The sequence below is a fragment of the Cydia strobilella genome, chromosome 26 (assembly GCF_947568885.1).
Source record: "Cydia strobilella chromosome 26, ilCydStro3.1, whole genome shotgun sequence".
Lineage (NCBI taxonomy): Eukaryota > Metazoa > Arthropoda > Insecta > Lepidoptera > Tortricidae > Cydia > Cydia strobilella.
The window spans coordinates 8229028-8256077 of NC_086066.1; the positions used below are offsets into that span (position 1 = coordinate 8229028).

Genomic DNA, 27050 nt, shown 5'->3' on the forward strand with positions numbered 1-27050 from the left:
TCAAAATCAATTTTTTTTTAATCCGCAACGCAAGCTTCGTCCGGTGGCTACAATCAGCAACATGTTTCATCCCAATCATACCAATGATGATATTTACAACAGGCCTCGTCATTTTTAGGGTTCCGTACCCAAAGGGTAAAAACGGGACCCTATTACTAAGACTCCACTGTCCGTCTGTCTGTCACCAGGCGGTATCATGAACCGTGATAGCTAGATAGTTAAAATTTTCACAGATGATGTATTTCTGTTGCGGCTATAACAACAAATACTAAAAAGTACGGAACCCTCGGTGCGCGAGTCCGACTCGCACTTGACCGGTTTGAATGAATGAATGATTTGAATGAATGAATTTTATAATAATCTAGGTTAAATAAAATAACCGCCACGAATCGTACCTGGCTCAAATGTTTGTGCAAAGCGGCTTCCTTTTATCGTGAAGTGCAGCATTTTGTTCATAACAGGTATGACTAATAGACCCTCAGATTGTGGTAGTGGCGCACTCTACGCAGAGTTTCGCGTAATATTCCCTATTGGCCTAGAATTCTCGTACCTACGTGAGAGTCGAAAACTTTTTACCGGACGGAGCGACATCTATCATCTTTGGACAAAAATCTCGTGAAATTGTGTGAGCACGTTCGATAATAATGGTTCCGAATATTCTGAGACCTTGACTCGCCTAAAATAGGAACAAGGGGTCTTATCAAACGAAGGGTTTTGTCTAAGACGTTCTTTTGTATAGAACCACAATATTTACACCTAAAAATAAATGAAAGAAAATTTCGCGCTTCGGAATGATAAGTTTTTGTGATAAGAATATTTCTATTTATTATTTAAGGTTATTTAATGGCAAAAGGTAAACGATGTTTTTTTTTTAGTTTAATACTTTTTTTTGTAATTTTAGGGTGCCGTTTCTCAAAAGGAACAAGCGGAACCCTTACAAGATTAAGTGTGTCTCTCTGTCGACATTATCAGTCCGTCTGTCACAGAAAATTTGCTCCGAAACTACTCAAGCTCAAACTCAAAACACGAACTCGACATTTGGGGCATTTTCTATGAAAAGGGACCTTATTGTCGATTGCGCTTACGCCGTACAGCGTCGCGCGGCATTGTATTTATATCGGAGCATCGTTTATAATAGCGTAAGCGCCATCGACAATAAGGTCCCTTTTTATAGAAAATACCACATTTATTTATCAAATAGGCCACAAGGGCACTTCTACACGGCAAGATGCAATTTACATATCCTCCTAAGGCCCAAACGTACCTAAAAAAATTGCCACTGAAATTTGAACCTATGGTATAGGAAATAGAGTTGATCATGATGATGATGATGATGATGATGATGATGAATGTCATATATACAAATAAAAACTTAAGTATCGTAAGTTCTATGACATTTCTCAATTGCTTAAATAGACGTTTTAATCCAACGTAAGAAACAATATCATCCTTCCTATTTGAGTAACTAAAATCAATACGATCTAAAAACAAACCTATTTGTCACATAGAACGGCCTATTGTTCATTTATTGCTGAGCAAATTTGGACTGTTTGTAAACGAGATAAAGTCGATATTGGGTCGTATATGTAATCCATTAGGAATCGTTAGGCTGCATGCATATTGTATGAGACGCCTGAAATATGTACAGTCGTAGTCAACGCTTTTATTATATTATTTTATTAATGAAAATGCTGAGATGGGTGGAGTTACGCGCATAGACAGGGTAATGAATGAACATATCCGGAGTTCATCCAGTGGCTCCAGTAACAGAAAAACTCCGAGAAAGTAGGCTCCACTGGTATGGACATGTTATGCGCTGCGATGATACCTACTCTGTGAAGACTGTACTTAACATAAATACAGGACCTAGACGAAGTGGCTAGGGTTTGCTCCCGGTACTGAGTTTGTATGGCGAGAACCGGGAATTTCCGGGAAGTGGCAGACCACCAGCCACTTGGTGGTCAACCGCCGAAAAGGATTTGAAAGCCCAGAAGCTCCCACCAGTGACAACCCGGGATAGAATATCCTGGCGCCGATGCACAAGAAGGCCCAACCACTGATGAAGTGAGACAGAGGCAGGAAGAAGAAGGAGACAACGCTTTTATTAATTTATTTTAAAAAACGCGACTTCGTCTGCGTGGAGTTATCAAATGATTTTTCTTCTTTCTCCTCGCCACTTCCCGTTACGCGGGGTCGGCTTTCTTAATCCTGAGCCGCCACTTGATCCGCTGATAAGCGTCGTCGGGTTAGGCCGAGCTACTTCATGTCTCTCTGGACATTCGTCATCCAGGTAGTCAGCGGCCTCCCTCCCTCTTTCATACGCAGCCGTGGAAAGGCACTTTTTCACGACGTGGTCTTCGGATCTACGCATTAAGTACATGGTCGTACCACTTTAGCCGTGACTCGGTTAGTTTGTCAGTAATGGTCACTACTTTGAAACTACCCCTTATGTATGTGTCTTATTTTATTTTTTATACCACGTCGGTGGCAATCAAGCATACGGCCCGCCTGATGGTAAGCAGTTACCGTAGCCTATGGACGCCTGCAACACCGGAGATATTACACGCGCGTTGCCGACCCTTTAAAAACCTGTACACTCCTTTTTTGAAGAACCCCATGCTTGTCACTTCTGGATGAGATTAGCTCAGGACCGGGACAAGTGGCGTACTGGAAGAGAGGCCTATGCTCAGCAGTGGGCGATAAAGGGCTGATATGATGATGATGATGATGATGTATTAACAATTATCAGTATGTAGATGAATAATATTTGTTTTGATTACGTACAGGCACGATGACGTTAGTAAATATTTTGTCCATTATAAAAGTTGTTATCGATTCTTTAGTATCCATGGGTAGTATTTATATATCCCGGTATTGTATATCCCGGTATTGTATATCCCGGTAAGGGCATTTATTTGTGTGATGAGCACAGATATTTGTTCCTGAGTCATGGGTGTCTTCTATGTATTTAAGTATTTATATATTATATAAGTCGTTGTCTGAGTACCCATAACACAAGCCTCCTTGGGCTTACCGTGGGACTTAGTCAATCTGTGTAAGAATTCCCCATAATATTATTTATTTATTTATTATTTATTTATTTATATATGCCCTGAGCGGCAATGGAAGTTTACTCCCGTAAAATTAAGGGTTTTAAAAAGCGTCTATTTTCGGAATGAGTTTCCAGTAATGTTGACCCAAAACTTGGGTATTTGCCCAATGTAAATGTACACTTGCGACCGCGAGTATACCTCATCTAATATTACTGTTTGTCCGCTTGTCAGTCCACTTGTATTTGGCTTGTAATTGGTTTTTGAGCTCAGGATTAGGTTATATGGTTTACATTTCCGTTTCAAAAGGACTAATGATGTAAACTTACTGATTCGAACGCGTAATATTGTGATAGCTAGACAGTCGAAATTTTCACTGATGTATTTATATACAATAAATACTAAAAACAGAATAAAATAAATATTTAAGTGGGGCTCACGGTGTCACGTTCTAACAAGTATGTAATTGCGAAAGTGACAGGCGCTAAGGCGATATTATTGCAAATACTCATTCAAATGTTTACTACATTTTTAGGGTTCCGTACCCAAAGGGTAAAAACGGGACCCTATTACTAAGACTCCGCTGTCCGTCCGTCCGTCTGTCTGTCTGTCACCAGACTGTATCTCATGAACCGTGATAGCTAGACAGTTGAAATTTTCACAGATGATTTTTTCTGATGATGATGATTTCTGTTGCCGCTATAACAACAAATATGGGCGAGACCGACTCGCACTTGTCCGGTTTTTTTAACATTAAGCTTCGATTTTCAATGAGTTCCCGTTCCCGTGGTTCCCGTTTGCAAAAATACGTCCAAATAAATAATAAAATAAAAATACGCTTATTACCAGAACTCAAAAGCAGTACAGCAAGGAAATATAATAACTTTAACTATGGTACATTTTTAGTATTTGGTAAAAGGAGTCTCAAACATATGCTAGGTAATACCCAGCGTTGATTTTCAGACTGGTCCTTTTGCCAGGCTTTATCATAACACTAAGAAATTATCTCTTTCAAATGCTTAGGGCGCCACGAGCAGGCCTCCCCCCGCCCACCTGGGGGAGCATACACCTGCCGCGTGTGTGGACGCGGGATCCTCTCCCGCATAGGGCTACACAGCCACGAACGAGGGATCCTCTCCCGCATAGGGCTACACAGCCACGAACGAGGGGTCCTCTCCCGCATAGGGCTACACAGCCACGAACGAGGGGTCCTCTCCCGCATAGGGCTACACATCCACGAACGCAGGTGTTACCGGAATGCTGCTTAAAACATCGGACACAGATGAAAAGGCCTATTATATATAAGAAATTATAAATTGGAAACTCCGATGCCATTTATTATTTGCTCCAACGTGACAGAAAATTTTATTGAGACTTTTGTACAGATAATAATTTATTTTGTACCACAGCTTGTGAAGGCTCTCTTTTCTTCAAAAATAGATGATAACGTTGTATTTTATCCACAAGAGTAGAAATGTAATTTCATGCTAATTTTGAGTTTCTTATGTTAGCTGGTAGAATTTGACTTTTAAATGAAAATTTTTGATGATAAATATTGAATACCGATCATTTAGATTTGATTGGAATGTATATTGGCGTATATCTGGTAGGATTTGACTTTTAAATGACAATTTTTGATGATAAATATTGAATAACGTTCATTTAGTTTTCATTGGAATGTTTATTGGCGTATATCTGGTTGAATTTGACTATTTAATGACAATTTTTGAATGATAAATATTGAATAACGTTTATTTAGATTTGATTGGAATGTATATTGGCGTATATCTGGTAGAATTTGACTTTTAAATGACAATTTTTGATGATAAATATTGAATAACGTTCATTTAGATTTGATTGGAATGTTTATTGGCGTATATCTGGTAGAATTTGACTTTTAAATGACAATTTTTGATGATAAATATTGAACAACGTTCATTTAGATTTGATTGGAATGTATATTGGCGTATATCTGGTAGAATTTGACTTTTAAATGACGATTTTGAATGATAAATATTGAATCGTTCATTTAGATTAGATTGTATTGTTTATTGGCGTATATCTGGTAGAATTTGACTTTTAAATGACAATTTTGAATGACAAATATTGAATGACGTTTATTTAGATTTGATTGGAATGTTTATAAATTGGTGTGGTAAAAAAAAGTATTTCACTCGGTAGCAGAGTTTGTTCAACCATCTGGCCTTAAAACCCTCGTAACGCTCAAGATTCTACTAGCCAGTACTTATAGCACAACGTAAAATATGAAGTCAAATATAAATTTAAGTAATATTAAAGGAAAACTTACAAATGTCTGAATGAATTTAGAACCAAGTCACGTAAAAGTCCACTGCAGCGTGAAACGTGTTGCCATTACACATTTCTGAACATGATAGGACCTAGTTAAATATACAATATGTTATTTTAAATCTCAGCATAGAGAAATGAGTAAGCTAACATTACTGCAATGTTCTGCCACCAGAGTGCAGCACTAGCCTTTTTAGTAAACCATAGAGTAACTTATACATACTGTACCTTTAACAGGTTTTTGACAAGTTTTCAGAGATAATAAAAATATGACATTGATGCATCAAGGCGGTTTGTTTACAGAGGATCTACCGGGAAACGCGAATGCGAAATTTCGCTATCGGCTTCTTTATCGTTTGAATATGCAAGAGTGACAGACATGTTAGATAACGAAATTTCGATTTGCTTGTTTCGCGATAGACCCTCAGATTGGGGCAATGGCGCCCCCTACGCAGAGTTTCGCGTAAAATCCCCTATTCGAATGTGCACCTGATCAGGAGGTATCGGGTTCGAATCCCGATAAGGGCATTAATTTGTGTGACGAGCACGAATATTTGTTCTTGAGTCATGGGTGCTTTCTATATATGTAAGTATTTCTAAATAACCTATATATAAGCTAATTGAGTTCAGTGTGAGACTAAGTGGATCTGTGTAAAATTGACCTATAATGTTTACAAGGGTAGGGTCAAGGCGGAAACAGTGGCTCATCTCGAACAGTGGCTCAGTCGCCCAAATATCGCCTCTTTCGTGTTGACATTAGGTTGAGTGAGCCACTGTACCCGGCCTTTTTCAACCGAGCCACTGTTTCCTCCTTGACCCTACTAAGTTGTATATAAAATTGTCTATACCACAAATGCAGTCTATACGAGGTGTTCCACACTCAATAGTCAGGGCACGTACGCGATGTGACCACGTATAAACAAAGTCATAACTTACAAGACTGACGGCTTCTATTTTCGGGTAAGAATGGAATCCTTATGGAGTTACAAGCCGTAGCCATTTTTAAAATTGTTCTTGTATTTTATTATGGCTGACAAATGATGTAAGTATTACGAGTACAATAGGGTAAAAACGGGACCCTGTTACTAAGACTCCACTGTCCGTCTGTCTGTCTGTCTGTCACCAGGCTGTATCTCATGAATCGTGATAGCTAGACAGTTGAAATTCTCACAGATGATGTATTTCTGTTGCCGCTATAACAACAAATAGGTACTAAAAAGTACGGAACCCTTGGTGGGCGAGTCCGACTCGCACTTGACCGGTTTTTTATATATTACTCTTTATTATACACCTTACCTATTTAATATATATAGAACTTTTTATATTAAAGGAAAAATTCATAGTAGACGTCTCGCAGACGTTTCTGCTTGATAAAAATTTGTTTAATCTATTTTGACTTAATTTTTGGGATTCCGTAGCCAAATTCAGTTAGAGTAATGAATCAAATGAGTCATATTCACTACTAAGCCTTAATTTATTTCGCTCAAAAAAAAATTGCACGTTACCAGACAACAAAACAGAAATCGCTACCATCTTTACTAACTATATTTCTAGTGTCCCCCGCCCCCCTTCTGCACTAAGCGTTTTGTCATGTCAACTGTCGCTGAAAGATGACACGGAATGACAGCCAAGAGGGAACAAAAAAAAGTCTATTTCTATCACTGTTTATTTTTATATTATTTAGACGGGATCCCTTTGTTTGACATAATTATTGCAAGTCATAATGTAATGATTGACAGATTATCCTTAGCAGAGGGCGGAATTGCTCATGGCAAAAATCAAACGTTAATAGAGTTGGAACGTTGAATTTTATCGACTTTTCAGCTATCGATAAGTTCAGTCACCTTAAAAAATTCCGGAAATGTGAATTTTTTTTTTCCATAGAATGTTGCAAGTGCGGAAAAGAGGAAATTCGAAACGAGTGGCGATAAATTAAAACACGACCGCAGGGAGTGTTTTAATTCGACACGAGTTGCGAATTACCTATTCGCACGTGTATCGTACAACGTTTTACAGTACATATGGCTATTTAAACTTTCGACATATGCACGAAGTGCTCGTTTACGCACTAGTGCGCGAAAGTAGCACCATATGTACTGTAAATATATTGTGCCCATGGTGACATTGACAGCATAAAAAACAATAACTTTTCATATACATCTGCTGTCACGCAGTTATTGCAACAGTCTATCAATTACGGATTTCGAAGTGAATAATGTCATACACAGTTGACGCTGACGTTATGTCAAATTCAATCTCACTAGCGTCACAGAATAAATAATAGTACTACCGTACAGAAAGGATACTTCCTACAAAACCGAAGTTTGGCAGCGGTTCAAGGTCGAATCATGATGTCCCTTTCTAATGGCACTATCCCTTTCGGCTATTTAGGGTTGTCGAAATTCAGGTCATTATCTTATCTGTGGTCGTGCATGCAAAGGGACGTCAAGTTGTGCCAACCCTAATAATTGCTCGGAGCAATGCTGAGCCGAATAGAGCCGAGTTTGCCCGAAGGGAGGAGTTTCGCAACCCTACTAGCGTCATATCCATACTATCCATACTTAATTATTATTTGACGACCGGTTTGGCCTAGTGGGTAGTGACCCTGCCTGTGAAGCCGATGGTCCTGGGTTCGAATACCGGTAAGGGCCTTTATTTGTGTGATGAGCACAGATATCTGTTCCTGAGTCATGGGTGTTTTCTATGTATTTAAGTATTTATATATTATATATATCGTTGCCTGAGTACCCATAACACAAGCCTCCTTAAGCTTACCGTGGGACTTGGTCAATCTGTGTAAGAATGTGCTATAATATTTATTTATTTATTTATTTAATATTATAAATAAATGCGAAAGTCTGTCTGTCTGTCTGTCTGTGTGTTCCCTCTTCACGCTTAAACCGCTGAATCGATTGAGATGAAATTTGGCACAGAGATAGGTTGAGTCCCTGAGAAGGACATAGGATAGTTTTTATCCCGAAAATCATCCCTTAAGAAAGTAAAAAGCGGGGTGGAATTGAGATAATTAATGAAGTGTCTGCTAATTTGTGTGCATAATATGCTCAAATTGAATAATTGCTATAAGACTTTCTCCAGGCGCTATTCTTACTCTTCTTGGGGTTACTAAGTCCACGCAGACGAAGTCGCGGGCAAAATCTAGTATTATAATCCCCGGCTTCGCACGGGTAAACCTTAATATATAGGTAAACCTTCATCATGAATTGCTGTATTGGTAGGTGAAGGTGAAAACCGCGTGAATATTCGTTCCGTAGTTTATCGCGAACATACAGACACACAGACATACAGACAGACGCGGCGGAGGGCTTTGTTTTATAATATGTATAGATAGATAGATATTATTAGTTGTTTAAAGTTCAGCAGAGAGAAAGCGAACGAATGTCGACACTTCGACATCCCATCCTTATTGATATTATATGAAAGCGAATGGGCAAACCTGTGTTTTGGCCACGGTCACCTTACCGGTTTAGGAGTCGAAAAATAAGTGTCTAAAAAACCAAAACTATTTAACTACTATGACAGTGGTTGCTAACTACAAACTAGACCTAAATACAAACATAGATTGCCTAAGCCATATGTAAACTTGTCACTCACTGCAAAAAACGCCTATATTATGTGTATCACAATTTATAACAAGTTACCGGATCCATAGAGTAACTTATACTAGAGCGGTACTGTCATAGTAAATTTTGTAACCCCAGTAAATTCACTGCCATCTGTCGACACACTTTAAAACTAAAACTGAAGATTTATAAAAATACGATAGAATGTATTTAAATATAGATAAATGATTTTTTTTATTTGCATTAATTATTTCTATGATTTTGACCCATGTTCTTTCACTGATATGCGTTAAAATTATTAAATAACAAACGAAACCGCCAACGCCATCTATACGACTGTAGGCCAAAACTAGTAGCGCCCTCTGAACGAGAATCAAATTTTCTTGATTTTCGAGGCACGTTTTTTCCTTAGACTGTATCCATCTATTACGGAGTTATATCTATCTTTGCCGGATTGTTTTAAAGACATGGATCTTAAGGGGCCCACTGACTATCAGTCCGCCGGACGATATCGGCCTGTCAGTTGTTCGGAACTGTCAAATTTTTGTTCTAACTGACAGGCCGCTATCGTCCGGCGGACTGATATTCAGTGGGCCACTTAAAACTATTCAAGTGAAACACAAAAATGTGGCTTATAGAAAAATGTTTTTACTGTGTTAATGATTATTTAAGTTTGTCATAAGTATGTGTAGTATTTAGATAAATGTATAAATATATGTGTTTCAAATGTATGTACACCTGAAAAGATAAAGTCTCAGTGTAACTTAACGTGTAATTGTATATTCGACCTGCAATGTAACCTGATTCTTATATACAATAAAAACTAACTACTAACTACTACTAACTTTTTTTTTATCGCGTATATATATATATCTTTACTTGAAAATAATTGTAGTGTATAACTAGCCTTATGAACCGATTTTGCATGTACAACCAGCCTTAAAGTTTATAGTCTATGATTGTTCATTATTTTAGTATGTGGGTATTATTTTAGTTCGTGGTCAACGGGTGACTGAGGAAAAATTACAAAGTGCAAAAATACCCTTTGGGTGTTCAGCACAGCCAAAGGGTATTTTTGCACTTTGTAATTTTTCCTCAGTCACCCGTTGACCACGAACGCTGTAAAGGGTTCGAAATGTCGGGATGTATTATAAATTCAATATACGCGATATAATCCGTTTTCATAGTTTTATTTCATGAAAAACGAACTAACTAACCTTTTCAGTACTGACACCCCTTTGACTAACTAGGGAATTCGATTTTACCCCTCCATAATAATTAATATTCTTTCTTATAGGTAGGTCTTTTTTATCTTTGATTTTGAACCCCGTAAAATACCAGTTTTACCCCCGTAAAATGCCAGTTTTACCCCCGCGGGGGTAATTACCCCCAGGTTAGGAACCGCTGTACTATGACAACCCTAAAAACGCGGTACTAAATAGAATTTTTCAAACCAACAACCAACAACCCGCAGTCCGTCCGGTCAATTCGAACAACGTGATAATTACTAGATACGAGAACAATACGAGATCTAATAGATACGTTATAGTTTAGTTCTCAACTAGTTATCTTTTACAGTTCGATTCGAGAAACCAATTGTCATTTCACGCTACAATTATTGTGACGTTTTGGGATATCCATTGGATGTCTAAGTAATATCTTAAGCAAATCTTAAAGAGATCATTCAAGAGGACATTCGGAATTGCGGAAATGTCAAATTTGACATGACTTTAATATCTCGTTATCGTTTCTGTTTCATATCAAGTGGATATCTAGTTGATATCTAGATCATTGTTCGAATTGGCCCGCGTATCGTTTTACAATTAGCTTGCAAGTAATAACAATAACTCCCTGCAACCCGGCTCCTACAAAGCAAAATTATTCGTAAAAACTTCGTAGCACTGCTACGGCGTAGCTGCTACGCGCTACGAGTTAGCTAAGTAGTCTCTTCAGTATCCATTAGATGGAGCATCGGAGACGGAGCTTACGGCGCGAATCGGGAAATCAATTAGAGATTCAGTAGATACGAAATAGTAAAGATGTGACGTTCCACGGCAAAAGGTACCTTATGGCGGCTGGCGCTTACGTCGCATAGCGCCGCAAATCATAAGGTACCTTTACCCGTGGACGTCACATATCTTTACTATTTCATATCTAGTGAATCTCTAATTCATTTACAATGCATGTGCTCGAAAAGTGCGTTTCCCTACGGAGCCATATCATGCGGAAAGTACTACTTTTCCGCACTAGTGCTTTTTGTTTTCATTTTTTTTACAGTACATATGGTGCTACTTTCTCGCACTAGTGCGGAAAAGAGCACTTCTTCGCACTAGTGCCTTTTGTTTTAATTTTTTTAATAATTAAACTTATTTGCCATTATATGTTTTTTTTATTTACTCGCACAATGCATAGTAAAACATTGTATGATACACGTGCGTAAAGATGATTTCCGCAATTGTTGCATAAACAGCTATTTCCGAATCGCGCCGTGAGCATACTCTCCCGGGGGCCTAGCTAAGATGTCAATCGTTCTAACTATAAAACTCCCGAGGGATTCAAACAAATTAAAATTATTTTAAACCTGTATTAGTAAGTCGAGTAAACGCTCGACATGTTTCGATCAAATTTTCGAGGATCTTCATATCTAGGTACTTTATATATTGAAGTAAATTATTAAGTAACTAAAACTAAACCAATTTTTTAGGGTTCCGTACCCAAAGGGTAAAACGGGACCATTACTAAGACTCCGCTGTCTGTCTGTCTGTCACCAGGCTGTATCTCATGAACCGTGATAGCTTGACAGTTGAAATTTTCACAGATGATGTATTTCTGTTGCCGCTATAACAACAAATACTAACAAGTGCGGAAGCCTCGGTGGGCGAGTCCGACTCGCACTTGTCCGGTTTTTTGTTCGTAGTTGGATTTATTTATTTAATCGTATGGCTTATAATATACTGGTCGCATATATAATAATTAATTGCTTATTCAATTTATTTATTTATTATACAATTTATTTATTATTAAAAAAGAGGTACAGTAATTGTTGCTACTTATCTACCAAACTAGAGTAGAGTAGTTGAGTCATAATTAACATCTATAATTTAACATCTAGCTTCTTCACCCATCGGGCTGCGTTCACATCAGGACAGAGCAGGTCCAGGGTAACTCCGGTATATTTCCTCTTGAGGCAGTCGTAGATTATGTGCTTAATAGACTGCACTGGAGCTCCGCAATCAGATTATACTTGTCCGGTTTTTTGTTCGAAGTTGGATTAATCGATGTACACTGTATCTAGTGAGGGGTAATCCATGATTCGCAGTTGAGGCAGTAGTAGATTATGTGCTTAATAGACTGCACTGGAGCTCCGCAATCACACGATTATACTTGTCCGGTTTTTTGTTCGAAGTTGGATTAATCGATGTACACTGTATCTAGTGAGGGGTAATCCACGGTTCGCAGTTCGGGAGTTTTCGCACTGTGGTCGAAAGTGCTTACAAACTCTTCTCATTGAGCGAAACGGAGTTACGATTAATATTCGGTTCAATTGAAATTCGACTACTTTTAGAACTAGAACTCTAAGAGCGTTTTCACAATGTCCGATTCGATATCGGATGTCGGAAGCTAGTAAAATGTAAGATATATGTGTTTCTCTGTATTTATATGTGTCGTTTTCAAGTAAAAGGTACCATATTGTCGCTTGCCATAAGGACTCTCTGACAGGTTTTTCGTATAAAGATACAAGCAATTTTTTCCTTATGGTAAGCGACAATGTGGTACCTTTTGATTGAAAACGTCACATTTGTGCATTTAATAAATCATTGTTACTAAAAAACTGGCCAAGTGCGAGTCGGACTCGCACACGGCGGGTTCCGTACCATTAACTATAAAAACGGTCACCCATCCAAGTACTGACCCCGCCCGACGTTGCTTAACTTCGGTCAAAAATCATGTTTGTTGTATGGGAGCCCCACTTAAATCTCTATTTTGTTCTGTTTTTAGTATTTGTTGTTATAGCGGCAACCGAAATACATCATCTGTGAAAATTTCAGCTGTCTAGCAATCACAGATCACGAGATACAGCCTGGTGACAGACAGACTGACGGACAGACGGACAGCGGAGTCTTAGTAATAGGGTCCCGTTTTTACCCTTTGGGTACGGCACCCTAAAAACGATAAATAACGCAAAAAAGGCGAACTTAATGCCAATGGCACTCTCCTGCAGCTGTTTTTGTCATGAGCGCCTTACGTCATCCGATTTCGGAAAGGCGCTTCTGGTAAATTCAGCCATGTCGGAGCCCCCCGTCAGCTGTCGGACCAGTTTGTTTGTGTGCGTATGTGTAGGCATAATGCTTGTTTTAGTGTGCGTGACCGCTAAAGACGGCGCCCGGGCGCGCCGCCGCGTCCTGACCTGATGCGGATAAAACATTTGATTGATTGATTTATTGATTGATTGATTGATGTAGGATCTTACATCCGATATCGGATCGGACATTGTGAAAACGCTCTTATGCAAAGGGTTTTTTTTTTAATAATATATCAATCAATCAATCAATCAATCAAACTTTTATTGGTAAAATAGAAGTATTTTATATGTCAACACATTATTATTATCTTATACATAGAACATTACTTTATATGAAAGAAAGAAAGAAAAAGCATTTATTAGCACAACATAACAAGACTAAAACTAGAAATAATTAAACAGAATGAGGTTGCGCTAAATGGTCCTTACTCAGCTTGGTGTCACGGTGTGAGCCAACATGGCACACTCCGCGACGCTGATTTTCAGTAAGGCCCAGTAGATGGACTAGTAAACACAATGTAAAAAATAAATAAGGGAAAGCTTATATGAGGCAAATGAGCAGACGAATCGCTTGATGGTAAGCGGTTACCGACGCCCATGGGCACCCGCAACACCAGGGGTTGTAAGTGCATTTACTTACTTACTTACCATCGGCTTCACAGGCAGGGTCACTACCCACTATGCCAGAGCGGTCGTCAAACCGAACCTACTAAGAAAAACTATACTATGAAAAAGTGGCCAAGGCCTCCAGTGCCCAGGCTGGAATCGAACCAGCGTCCTCTGCTATCGCGGCAAGTGCCTGTGCCATTCGACCACCGGGCCACGGCGGCATAGGTCGATTTTTTCCAAGTATATGCACTAGCAAGCACTTTAAAACTAAAAATGAAGATTAATTAAAATACGATAAAATGTATTCAAATATGGATAAATGTTTTTTTTTTATTTGCATTAATTATTTTTATGATTTTGACCCATGTTCTGTCACTGATATGCGTTAAAATTGTTAAATAACAAACGAAACCGTCAACGCCCTCTATACGAGAGTAGGCCAAAGGTAGTGGCGCCATCTGATCGAGAATTAAATTTTCGTAATTTTCGAGGCACGTTTTTTCCTTAGACCAAAGAGGATATAATAAGATAGAGCGGTACTGTCATAGTAAATTTTGTAACCACTGTAAATTCACTGCCATCTAAAGACATACTTTAAAACTAAAAATGAAGATTTATAAAAATACGTTAAAATGTTTTTAAATATAGATAAATGATTTTTTTATTTGCATTAATTATTTTTATTATTTTGACCCATATTCTGTCACTGATATGCGTTAAAATTGTTAAATAACAAACGAAACCGTCAACGCCATCTATACGAGAATAGGCCAAAGGTAGTGGCGCCAACTGATCGAGAATAAAATTTTCGTAATTTTCGAGGCACGTTTTTTTTCTTAGACTGTATCCATCTATTACGGAGTTATATCTATCTTTGGAAAAAGTGACCAAGGTCTCCAATGCCCAGGCTGGATTCGAACCAGCGTCCTCTGCTATCGCGGCAGGTGCCTGTGCCATTCGACCACCGGGCCACGGCGGCATAGGTCGATTTTTTCCAAGTATATGCACTAGCAAGCAAGTATATTCAAGTCATGTTGTGTTTCAGTAAAGTAAACAGTTTCAAAGAGCGGAAACAGGTTTTTCAGCTCTGAAAGCTCTTTTGAGACGTATAAAGCCGAATAGCTTGTAAAGGCGTAAAGAATATTTTGATGTCAGTACTTCATAATGTTTAGCCCTATAAATAATACTTTATTCATCAAGCAACATGGCTCATAAAAGCAGTGAATCATTAAAATTGAAATTAAAAAATTAAAAATAAAATTAAAATTAATTAAAATTAAAATACAAATTCTATTGACCTATGGGAAACATGTCAGAAAATATAATTAAGATATAATGATTCACCTGAAAACCGCAAAACCTACTTTTACAGCTGTGTACATTACACAATATAATAGTAGACAATAAAAAAATGAAAATTAAGGGAAAACTATAATTTCAGATCATAAAGTTCAATATGATCTGACATTATAGTTTTCCCTTATTATTCTCAATTTTCTTAAATTAATTTATTTATTTCAAAAAAATACTTAAGATTAGGTATACAATATGTGACGTTTTCAATCAAAAGGTACCACATTGTCGCTTACCATAAGGGCAAAAATTGCTTGTATCTTTATACAAAAAACCTGCCAGAGCGTCTTTATGGCAAGCGACAATGTGGTGCCTTTTACTTGAAAACGACACATATTTTCGCCAAACCGAAGACAGCTTGTGGGCGAATAGTGCAGTTTCAATTTTATACGTACTTTTTTGTTATAACTACATACAGAGTACAGAACAAACAGTAGGTATATATATATATATATACTTCGGTTTACTTATTATTTATTTCTTTATTAACATCACTAGATATCTTCTGCATCATTATACATTGAAGTAAAGGTTACAGTTCAAAATGAACTTTACTTATACAAGACATCTTTACAGTCGGAACTGAATCTCAACCTTAATTTTGCTATTTGTTTACAGAGGAAGAGTGTGAAGAGGCCTCCCGGCCGGCGCGGCACCGCCCCGAGGGGCTAAAGGAGCTAGCCAGGGGCTCCAAGTTCACGGCCAAAGAGATTCAGCTCATGTACCGGGGGTTCAAACAGGTATACCAACACATTCAACATTCTTTTTACGAACTATCAAAACCACTTTTCATAGTGGCTAACTATGGAAACTACATGAAAACTGCGCAAGTGACGTCACGGTCGAGTCACCTACTTTTAGGGTTTCGTACCTCAAAAGGAAAAAACGGAACCCTTATAGGATCACTCGGGCGTCTGTCTGTCTGTCTGTCCATCTGTCACAGCCTATTTTCTCCGAAACTACTGGACCAATTAAGTTGAAATTTTGGTACACATATGTAAGTTTGTGACCCAAAGACGGACATGTAACATAAACAAATTAAATGGGGGCAACTTTTGGGGGATAAATCATAAAATAAAAAAATAAAAAATTAACTCGTAAAACTATATCGTGTTATATATCAAATGGAATAGCTCATTGTGAGAATCTCAAATATATATTTTTTATTATTTTAGGATTAACAATTTAGAAGTTATTCAAGAAAATAGGCATAAAATTACCATTCCCCCCTTTATCTCCGAAACTACTGGGTCTAAAATTTTGAAAAGAATACACAAAATAGATCTTTACATTCTTTACCTATAGATTACAGGAGAAATTGCAGTCAAGCGTGAGTCGGACTTAATTACTAAGTTACGGAATTGTTAAAGACATTTAATTTAATTTATTTTTATTTATATTTCAGGAATGTCCGTCAGGAGTGGTGGATGAGGCATCCTTCAAGCATATCTTCTGTCAATTCTTTCCTCTGGGTGGTAAGTAATTTTTATAGGGTTCCGTACTCAAAGGGTAAAAACGGGACCATATTACCAAAGATATCTATACTCCGTAATAGATGGATACAGTCTAAGCAAAAAACGTGCCTCGAAAATCACGAAAATTTGATTCTTGATCAGAGGGCGCCACTACCTTTGGCCTACTCTCGTATAGAGGGAGTTGACGGTTTTGTTTGTTATTTAACAATTTTAACGCATATCAGTGAAAGAACATGAGTCAAAATCATATAAAATAATTAATGCGAATAAAAATAAAAACATTTATCCATATTTAAATACATTTTATCGTATTTTTATAAATCTTCATTTTTAGTTTTAAAGTGTGTCGATAGATGGCAGTGAATTTAATGTGGTTACAAAATTTACTATGACAGTACCGCTCTATCCCATTATATCCTTTTTGCTATTACTAAGACTCCTCTGTACGTCTGTCTGTCTGTCACCAGGCTGTATCTCAACCGTGACAGCTAGACAGTTGAAATTTAACTCCGTTTGTATCGGATGGTGAAAATCGAGCGACCTTGCTACGACCTCAAACACATTTCATTACACATACCTACACACATAACATTTAACTTTTTTTTTCAGATGCAACGCAGTACGCCCAGTTAGTGTTCAACACTGTCAAACACAAGCAGAGCGGAAAAATCAACTTTGAGGTCAGAATAGTTATTCAATGGTTTTATTTTATGCTCTGGCAAACCAATTTTGTCAGCGCGTACCTAATTTAAAATTTATAAGGCCGATCCTTCGCACCTACACTTTTCAAAGCCGCTTTTTCCTACTGACAAAGCTGGCTTGCCAGAGTATAACTGTTTATTTAATTATTTTACAATTTTTACATTTATTTAAAATTTCCTGTAATATTTATATATTTACTAAAGGGGCAGCTAATGCGTGGTGAGCATTCCGCGCGCCTCCCACCACCACTGTGGGGTATTAGCCTCATGCATGAAGTTTATATTTGAACGAAATATGTTTTATTCGGATGTTTGTTACCGTTATATCATGTTACAAATGCATTTCCGTTTTTAAATTACCATTTAATTACTTAAAATTATAAATAAAAAGTACAAAAATTTGGTCGCGAAAAGCTAGTGAGCGAAACGCTCGAAACGCCACGTGACGTCACGCGTTCGACAGATTAGTGTCATTAGTAGCAAACGTCAGTTGGGCCGCCCAACGTGTGACGTCATCACGCTCTGTCGAATTCGCGCCAAAAATTATGAGCGTTTCAACCGCTCAAAAATTTTCAACATTTTAAATATTTTTTAATAAAATAATGTTAAGGTTTACAAAAGTATTTTATCATTTCCGGTGTTCCAACGATATAAATTATGAATCCAAAAATAAAAATAAATTCATGCATGGAGCTAATTATCTGAAAGCCGTACTATTAGAATTGGCTTGCTATACTATTGACGAGTTCTTCGATAGCCACGGGTCATTGGCTTACCTACTAAATTATATAGGAATATAATAATGTTTTTGTTATTAATTGTAATAACTATGTTTTGTAATTTTATTAATTGTATTATTGTATGCTTAATTGTAGAAATGACTTGTAAATGTTAATATTTACCAATAAATATCATATCATATCATATCATAAGTTGAAATAAAAACGATGAGGTTACTTAATAGATGCTTAATAGGGAATATTAATGCAATGTTCTGCCGCCAGAGTGCAGCACTAGTGCACATGCTAAACCCTAGAGTAACTTATACAAAATATGCCTTAAACAGTTTTTTCCTAGTTGTTCAACAATAGGTAGAACTATTTTATTTATTTATTGATTAAAAAAATTACACAGCATTACAGTAGGTACTAATGCACTGCGAAATTTAGGACAGAAAGTAATACTTACAAACAAGGTACATACAATCTGGGACTAGGTATGACATTTTTTTTTTTTTACACAAATTCAAAGAAACGAGGTATATACACAAAATAAAACAATATACAAAGAAATATTAATAACTAACTGAGGACGGACGGTCATCCATTGCCTCACAAAGGTTTTTGCATTCCTCACAAATTAGCCTCCAACTACCGGCAAAAACGTCACAGTCCGGAGCTGACTTGAGAACAAAGATAGATATAACTCCGTAATAGATGGATACAGTCTAAGGAAAAAACGTGCCTCGAAAATCACGAAAATTTTATTCTCGATCAGAGGGCGCCACTAGTTTTGGCCTAGTCTCGTATAGAGGGCGTTGACGGTTTTGTTTGTTATTTATAATTTTAACGCATATCAATGGAAGAACATGGGTCAAAATCATATAAAAATAATTAATGCAAATAAAAAAATCATTTATACATATTTATATACATTTTAACGTATTTTTATAAATCTTCATTTTCAGTTTTAAAGTATGTCGATAGATGGCAGTGAATTTACAGTGGTTACAAAATTTACTATGACAGTACCGCTCTATCTTATTATATCCTCATTGCTTGAGAAGTGCGTTGATGTAGTGCAAAGCGCGAAGCCGTGGTGATTGCCTGTACGCCGCAGTGCGCGCTTTAGGTGCAGCAAGTAAGTCGCGATGACGAGGTCTAAAATTAAACTTTGCCTGAGACAGAGAATAATGAAATAATGTTTCTGTTATTAATTGTAATAATTATGTTTTGTAATGTTATTAATTGTATTATTGTATGCTTAATTGTAGAAATGACTTGTAAATGTTAATATTTACCAATAAATATCATATCATATCATATCATAAGTTGAAACAAAAACGATGAGGTTACTTAATAGGGAATATTACTGCAATGTTCTGCCGCCAGAGTGCAGCACTAGTGCACATGCTAAACCATAGAGTAACTTATACATATTATGCCTTAAACAGTTTTTTCCTAGTTGTTCAACAATAGGTAGAACTATATATTAACATAGGTATGGAACATACATAGACGTGGTTTCCGTTAGTATTAACCATTGTTGGGGTGAATAACGGCCTGGACCGAGAATCGAACCCACTAAGCTGGCGGGCTCCCAACTATTGGAAAAATTGGTATTAAGTTTGCCCGGCCCAGTGCGAGCGGATTTCACCGAAGGTTTTTAAGATAAACTGGAATAAATATCATACACTAAAGAAAAAGTGAGCAAGTCCACCGGTGGCCGAGGCGGGAATCGAACCCGCGTCTTCAGTTTACGCGGTTAACGCCTTGCCTACTACCTAGACCACTGGATTGGCGGACTTGGTCACTTTTTCTTTAGTGTATGATATGTATTTCAGTTTATTTGTATTTGTCGGAGAATGACTGAGTTGTGCCATCTATCGCCTTTCATAGGCGTTATCACGCAATCTTTGACAAATAGGGCAAACTAGGGTGTTACAGTACACCTGAGTGGCGTTCGACCAAGTCGTCATAGAGTGCGCTGCGGCGCTGCCTAAACAATAGAATCCAGAACAATTGAAGTGATGCTGTCAATCAATCTTCTGATGAGAACGAATGGGAGGAGATGACGACGTTGGCGGTTCCTGGGTTAAATCCACTGATTTGCTTAAAAAGAGAAATGTAACATGTGTGCTATGATTTGTAATCAGTCTTGTCCAGTAAAGACTGTGAGTTGATTATTGCATTTCATTGAAAGCCCTCGTCACCCATGATTGAAGATTCTGATATGCTGCCGATAGTATGATACGCCCGCGATTTTGACATATTTATATATAGTACTGTGACTACTTAAAAAACACAAATCCATTTATTTATTTTTTCAATATTTTATAAAAATAATTTGATTTGTTCCCTAGTTAGGTTTTTTCATATGTGGGGATCTTATTCATTTCGATTTAGGATTTTTAGGAATGATCTATACTGTAATAAAATTGTAGAACAGCGGGCTTAGCACGGTATCATTTTTGTCACCTGTCACCATGCCTGTCACGTTCTAACAAGTATGTAAGTGCGAAAGTGACAGGCACAGTGACAGGTGATAAAAATGCAACCATTCTGACACCGCAGGGTCTCTGAAACTATCTATATGTGTAGTTGTATGATTTGTGTAATGAAAATACATACTTTATTTTGTAATTTAGGTACAACATCATGTTTTGCCAACCAATTATCTACTTTTCCCAAAGTTTGACTGGTAGAGAATGCCTTAAAGCAATAAGTCCGCCTTTGGTACGATTGTATTTTCTTTTGTGCAATAAAGATTAAAAATTAAATAAAACTGTGTCATTTACAGTCGAAGGCAATAATATCTTTGCAGACAAATGGCTCAAAAATATGTGGACTTTATTGTCTAAGGTGTAAGAGCGTACACAATATTTTTGAAACTGGGAATGCATATATATTTATGCCCTTGACTGTACATAATTATTAGACCGCACTTTGACGATAACTATTAAAGAACAGACATGTTGGACCCCCGTCAGCTGTCGGACGATAATTTTTATTTGTGTGCGTATCCCGGCGTAAGGGAAAGCGCGTCCCAGTACACTCCGATATTGTGGATGTCGGATGTCGGATCCTACGTCCGATATCGGATCGGACAATGTGAAAACGCTCTTCGCTCACTACCTTCTGTCGCTTGCCAAGTCAATACGCAGTAAAGGGGCCCACTGACTATCAGTCCGCCGGACGATATCGACCTGTCAGTTGTTCGGAACTGTCAAATTTTTATTCTAACTGACAGGCCGATATCGTCCGGCGGACTGATAGTCAGTGGGCCCCTTTAGTTTTGTCGAACTACAAAACCGCTTCCGCTCGCAGTGTGACCACACCTCCCGCTTATTGAATAGCTTGAACGATTGCCTATGACTGCCATTTCCACTACCTCTTTGTTTTAGGTGGACAATTTTTTTGAATTGGTACAAAACCGCTTCCGCTCGCAGTGTGACCACACCTCCCGCTTATTGAATAACTTGAACGATTGCCTATGACTGCCATTTCCACTACCTCTTTGTTTTAGGTGGACAATTTTTTTGAATTGGTACAAAACCGCTTCCGCTCGCAGTGTGACCACACCTCCCGCTTATTGAATAGCTTGAACGATTGCCTATGACTGCCATTTCCACTACCTCTTTGTTTTAGGTGGACAATTTTTTTGAATTGGTACAAAACCGCTTCCGCTCGCAGTGTGACCACACCTCCCGCTTATTGAATAGCTTGAACGATTGCCTATGACTGCCATTTCCACTACCTCTTTGTGGTGGACAATTTTTTTGAATTGCTGACGCTATAACGTTCTAGATAATGTACAGTCAGCATTTTACGAAATTTTTTGTTGGAAATATTTTTTACTTCTATATTTAGACCATATATAGAAGATTTATCATAAATAAAGCGAGAGCTCCATTCCATCGGTTTGCCGCTGTCTTTGTCACATTTCGCAAGAAAGAACGGGAAAGAACATACGCGCCAAGTGTCAAACGTTACCTTACAATATCGAAATTCTAAAGCTATGAAATTACTATTTATGTTAAGATTGTTTTTTCTTCTTTTTTTGTTTATAGTATCACATAATAAATAACCGAGTAAAGTAGGATTAAAAGTCCGAGTTAGAGGTTACTTTGGGAATTAATTGTATCGAGCGAAGTGTCATAATTCGTGTATCGGAAGCTATGTTGTTACAGATAATATAGTCAAGAACTACATATATTTTTTCCACGTCTACGAATATCAACGTCTCTTAGAAAAACATGATCATATAAGGAGATTTTTCGCCTTCTGGCTCAGGGAACCGCCTTAAGTCTAGAACGAATTGTTAGTTTTATGTGGAGTCGAGTGATAAACACAGTTAGAAACAATGACCTTTTATTAATAATAGACGCGTGACGTTTACAGTTGACAAAACTAAAATGCACGTAATATTTAGTACATGGAGACTATATAAAGGAGCGAAATCTCTATGTATGAAAAGTGTCCATCAAAAAACAGTAATTAGGCGGCGCCACCATACACCGAAATACTACCAAATACAACCTACGTAATTTGGTCGGGTTATTTGTTGCCTTATATGGGTCATGTTATACTCATGTCCCAGAGCCTAACTAGCGCCACCGGAGAGATTAGGAACTATTATTTAAAGCTGAAAGCGGTCACTTTTGCAACAATTCTGCCATAAGAGATTGGCATCCTTTCTATACCATCCATAATTTAGTAGATGATTGTGACAATCTTGACACATTGGCATCAGCCGTACGACTTACTCAATATAGGTTCCGGAACCTATATTTGATGGCTCACGATCGAGCGCCGGGTGCCATATCTACCTCCCTTTACTTGCATCCATGGTTGGAAAGAAGTGAAATATTATTAAAAATTTGACATGACATGTTTACATAGGAAAAATAGTTGCCGAGTGACAAACGGAACGAGCACTAGCTCTCACATCTGAATTTGAAGTATCTTCTCTAGATGGCCAGCGTTACACTTCCAACACGAATCAATGCGGCATGGAATAGAATCTCAAGCATAGTGGGGTCACTAAAATATAACCCTGAGATTGTAGGATTCAAGTGTTAACATCCAGGGGGGCTAGTCAAGATGGCAATCGTAAATCGACCAACGCTAAACGAGAAAAAAGGAACAACTTTGACAATAAAGAAATCGTATCATATCAAATCTTACCGGGATGAGAGATGGTAAGAAAAGTCACGTCACTAATTTAAGACCCTCCACTATTTAAGTTCGGATTGGAGATTTCTATCAACGACTGTCATCTTGGCTAAGCCCCCAGGAGGGTAGAAGTCACTTCTGCCGTGGGACGACTTAATGTAAGATAAGACAGGATACGGATGAAAGTTTTGAATGATTCACGGTTAGTTTCACTAGACTTATATTGACCGGGATATAGACCGTGATTACCTTTTGTATAATTTATGAGCTCCCGATATTTCGACGCAGTTACATGCATCTTGTTCACGGGTGACTGGATAGCGGGTGGGTGTCAAAGTTGTGTAGACCGCGCTCGGTCTACCCTCATTCTTGCGCGTCGGCTGCGTTCGCTTTCAACGTTACCATCGGTCGCATTCACACTCGTTGGTCTGGTTGGTTGGTTAGAGCTCATAAATAATACAAAAGGTAATCACGGTCTATATCCAGGTCAATATAAATCTAGGATACGATGAAATAAGAAAAAAAAATTGTAATTCCAGGAGTTCCTGGAGATCCTGTCCCGTGTAGCTCGAGGGTCTGAGCAGGAGAAACTAGCGTGGGTCTTCAGACTATATGATGCTGATGGAGACGGCAGGGTCACCAGGCAGGAGATGATCAAAGTTGTTCAGGTGACTGTCTTATGTTATCTTGCTTAAGGTCTACTACTGAGGTAAGTTATTGAGATAAGATAAGATAAGCGTGGGTCTTTAGGATGTATGATGCTGATGGAGACGGCAGGGTCACCAGGCAGGAGATATCCAAAGTTGTTCAGGTGACTGTCTTATCTCATCTTGCTTAAGGTCTACTGAGGTAAGTTATTGAGATAAGATAAGATAAGCGTGGGTCTTTAGGCTGTATGATGCTGATGGAGACGGCAGGGTCACCAGGCAGGAGATGACCAAAGTTGTTCAGGTGACTGTCTTATCCCATCTTGCTTAAGGTCTACTGAGGTAAGTTATTGAGATAAGATAAGATAAGCGTGGGTCTTTAGGCTGTATGATGCTGATGGAGACGGCAGGGTCACCAGGCAGGAGATGACCAAAGTTGTTCAGGTGACTGTCCTATGTTATCTTGCTTAAGGTCTACTGAGGTAAGTTATTGAGATAAGATAAGATAAGCGTGGGTCTTTAGGCTGTATGATGCTGAGGGAGACGGCAGGGTCACCAGGCAGGAGATGACCAAAGTTGTTCAGGTGACTGTCTTATCTCATCTTGCTTAAGGTCTACTGAGGTAAGTTATTGAGATAAGATAAGATAAGCGTGGGTCTTTAGGCTGTATGATGCTGATGGAGACGGCAGGGTCACCAGGCAGGAGATGACCAAAGTTGTTCAGGTGACTGTCCTATGTTATCTTGCTTAAGGTCTACTGAGGTAAGTTATTGAGATAAGATAAGATAAGCGTGGGTCTTCAGGCTGTACGACGCTGATGGGGACGGCAGAGTCAAAGGAGATGATCAAGGTCGTTCAGGTGACAACTGTCTTATCTGGTTTAAGGTCTACTGAGGTAAGAAGTTATTAAGGTAAGACAAATTGAGACTGCAAAGTGCCCCGTCGTAGTTTTCAGGGTAACTGAAGATCCTGACGAGGATCTGAGCAATAAGAATTATCATGGGTCTTGTACGTTGTACGACGCTGATGGAGACGTAAGGGTACCTATTGAGAATTTCCTATGCCCTGTTTTGTGGAGACGTTTTGTAAATAGTGTAATAAATATAATGATATTGTGTTTATGTGGCAGGCCATTTACGAGTTGGTGGGGGCTGCGGCACTCCCCCCCGCGCACGCCGCCGCTGCGCAGGATCACGTCGACAGGATCTTTCATGTAAGTTGTCAGTCACATTCTGTGAGTACGCCACTAACCGTGTTTGTTCTATCTCTTCCTTTTTGGGGTTCCGTACCCGTATATAAGGGTAAAAACGGGACCCTATTACTAAGACTCCGCTGTCTGTCTGTCCGTCTATCCGTCTGTCCCGCTGTCCGTCTGTCCGTCTGTTCGTCTGTCGGTCTGTCCGTCCGTCTGTCTGTCTGTCACCAGGCTGTATCTCATGAACCGTGATAGCTAGACAGTTAAAAAAAATTCACAGATGATATATTTCTGTTCCCGCTATAACAACAAGTACTAAAAAGTACGGAACCCTGTGGTACAGGTTGTGATTGCGACAATTTCATTGTTTGGTATGTCGTCTCTATAGTAATAATAACTCAATGGGAAGGAATGGGAAAATTCACACGCTTCTGGTAAACTTCGGTAGCTCAGTTGGTTAACATCGATACTTAAGCATAATATAGACATTTGCCAAGCATACTTGTAATCTGCTTGAACCACATAATATTTATAAATAATTATGATTATAATTATAATCATGTACTTTTCATCAACAGCTGATAGACACGAACGCAGACGGAGTGGTGACCCCCGACGAACTAGCTCGCTGGTGCGCTCGCGACCCCGCGCTGCGTCGCTCTCTGAACACCTTGGATACCGTGCTGTGACCCGCGGCCTCAGCGCATAAGAGGTACCCGATGTATACCTACACGATCTACGATCGCGACCCCGCGCTGCGTCGCTCTCTGGACACCTTCGACACTGTGCTGTGACCCGCGTCCTCGGCGCATAACAGGTACACGATATATACCTACAGGATGTACGCACGCGAACCCGCGCTGCGTCGCTCTCTGAACACCTTGGACACCGTGCTGTGACCCGCGGCCTAGGCGTATAACAGGTACACGATGTATACACGATGTACGCTCGCGACCCCGCGCTGCGTCGCTCTCTGAACACCTTGGATACCGTGCTGTGACCCGCGGCCTCGGCGCATAACAGGTACACGATGTATACACGATGTACGCTCGTGACCCCGCGCTGCGTCGCTCTCTGAACACCTTGGATACCGTGCTGTGACCCGCGTCCTCGGCGCATAACAGGTACACGATATATACCTACAGGATGTACGCACGCGAACCCGCGCTGCGTCGCTCTCTGAACACCTTGGACACCGTGCTGTGACCCGCGGCCTAGGCGTATAACAGGTACACGATGTATACACGATGTACGCTCGCGACCCCGCGCTGCGTCGCTCTCTGAACACCTTGGATACCGTGCTGTGACCCGCGGCCTCGGCGCATAACAGGTACACGATGTATACACGATGTACGCTCGTGACCCCGCGCTGCGTCGCTCTCTGAACACCTTGGATACCGTGCTGTGACCCGCGGCCTCGGCGCATAAGAGGTACACGATATATACACAATGTACGCACGCGACACCGCGCTGCGTCGCTCTCTGAACACCTTGGATAATACTGTCATTTCATATCCACTAGTTTATTAATTCGTGGTAGACAGATCCAGTTTTGCCATAACAATAATTCTATAGCCATAACTGTATTTTTCAGCAACGAAGCGTGCTGTTCCGATGCGCCCGCCGAGCCTACAACCCCCTGCTGCGCAACCCCCGCGATCCCCGCAATCCCCGCGAACCCCGCGAAGCGAGTACCCCCGCCGGTGCCTGCTAGAGTTATGGCTTCAGTAAGCGTTCTTCCATTTGATTTTATACCTTATTAATTAGCTTTATCAATAAATTTATGAACTATTATTATTAAAAAAAAACGTCGGGATGTATGATTAATTTATTATACGCAATATATTATTATTTTATTATTATTATAATGTCACTTACAGTATACACCAAACATGACACTTAGGAATATACGAATTGAAACATAACTATTATAAT

At 39.0% G+C, this 27050-nt stretch overlaps 1 protein-coding gene across 2 annotated transcripts in view; it reads left to right on the forward strand.

Moving 5' to 3' along the window:
• LOC134753372 (Kv channel-interacting protein 4-like) overlaps positions 1-26838 on the forward strand; it is a 53849-nt gene extending 27011 nt beyond the window's left edge. For both annotated transcript variants that reach the window (XM_063689257.1, XM_063689258.1), the window contains exons 3-9: positions 15822-15943; positions 16609-16678; positions 17288-17358; positions 23813-23941; positions 25050-25133; positions 25694-25827; positions 26710-26838. In XM_063689257.1, the coding sequence (XP_063545327.1) occupies positions 15822-15943; positions 16609-16678; positions 17288-17358; positions 23813-23941; positions 25050-25133; positions 25694-25804 (587 nt within the window). In that variant the 3' untranslated portion in view covers positions 25805-25827; positions 26710-26838. The remainder of the gene's footprint in view (positions 1-15821; positions 15944-16608; positions 16679-17287; positions 17359-23812; positions 23942-25049; positions 25134-25693; positions 25828-26709) is intronic.
• Positions 26839-27050: the final 212 nt, after the last annotated feature.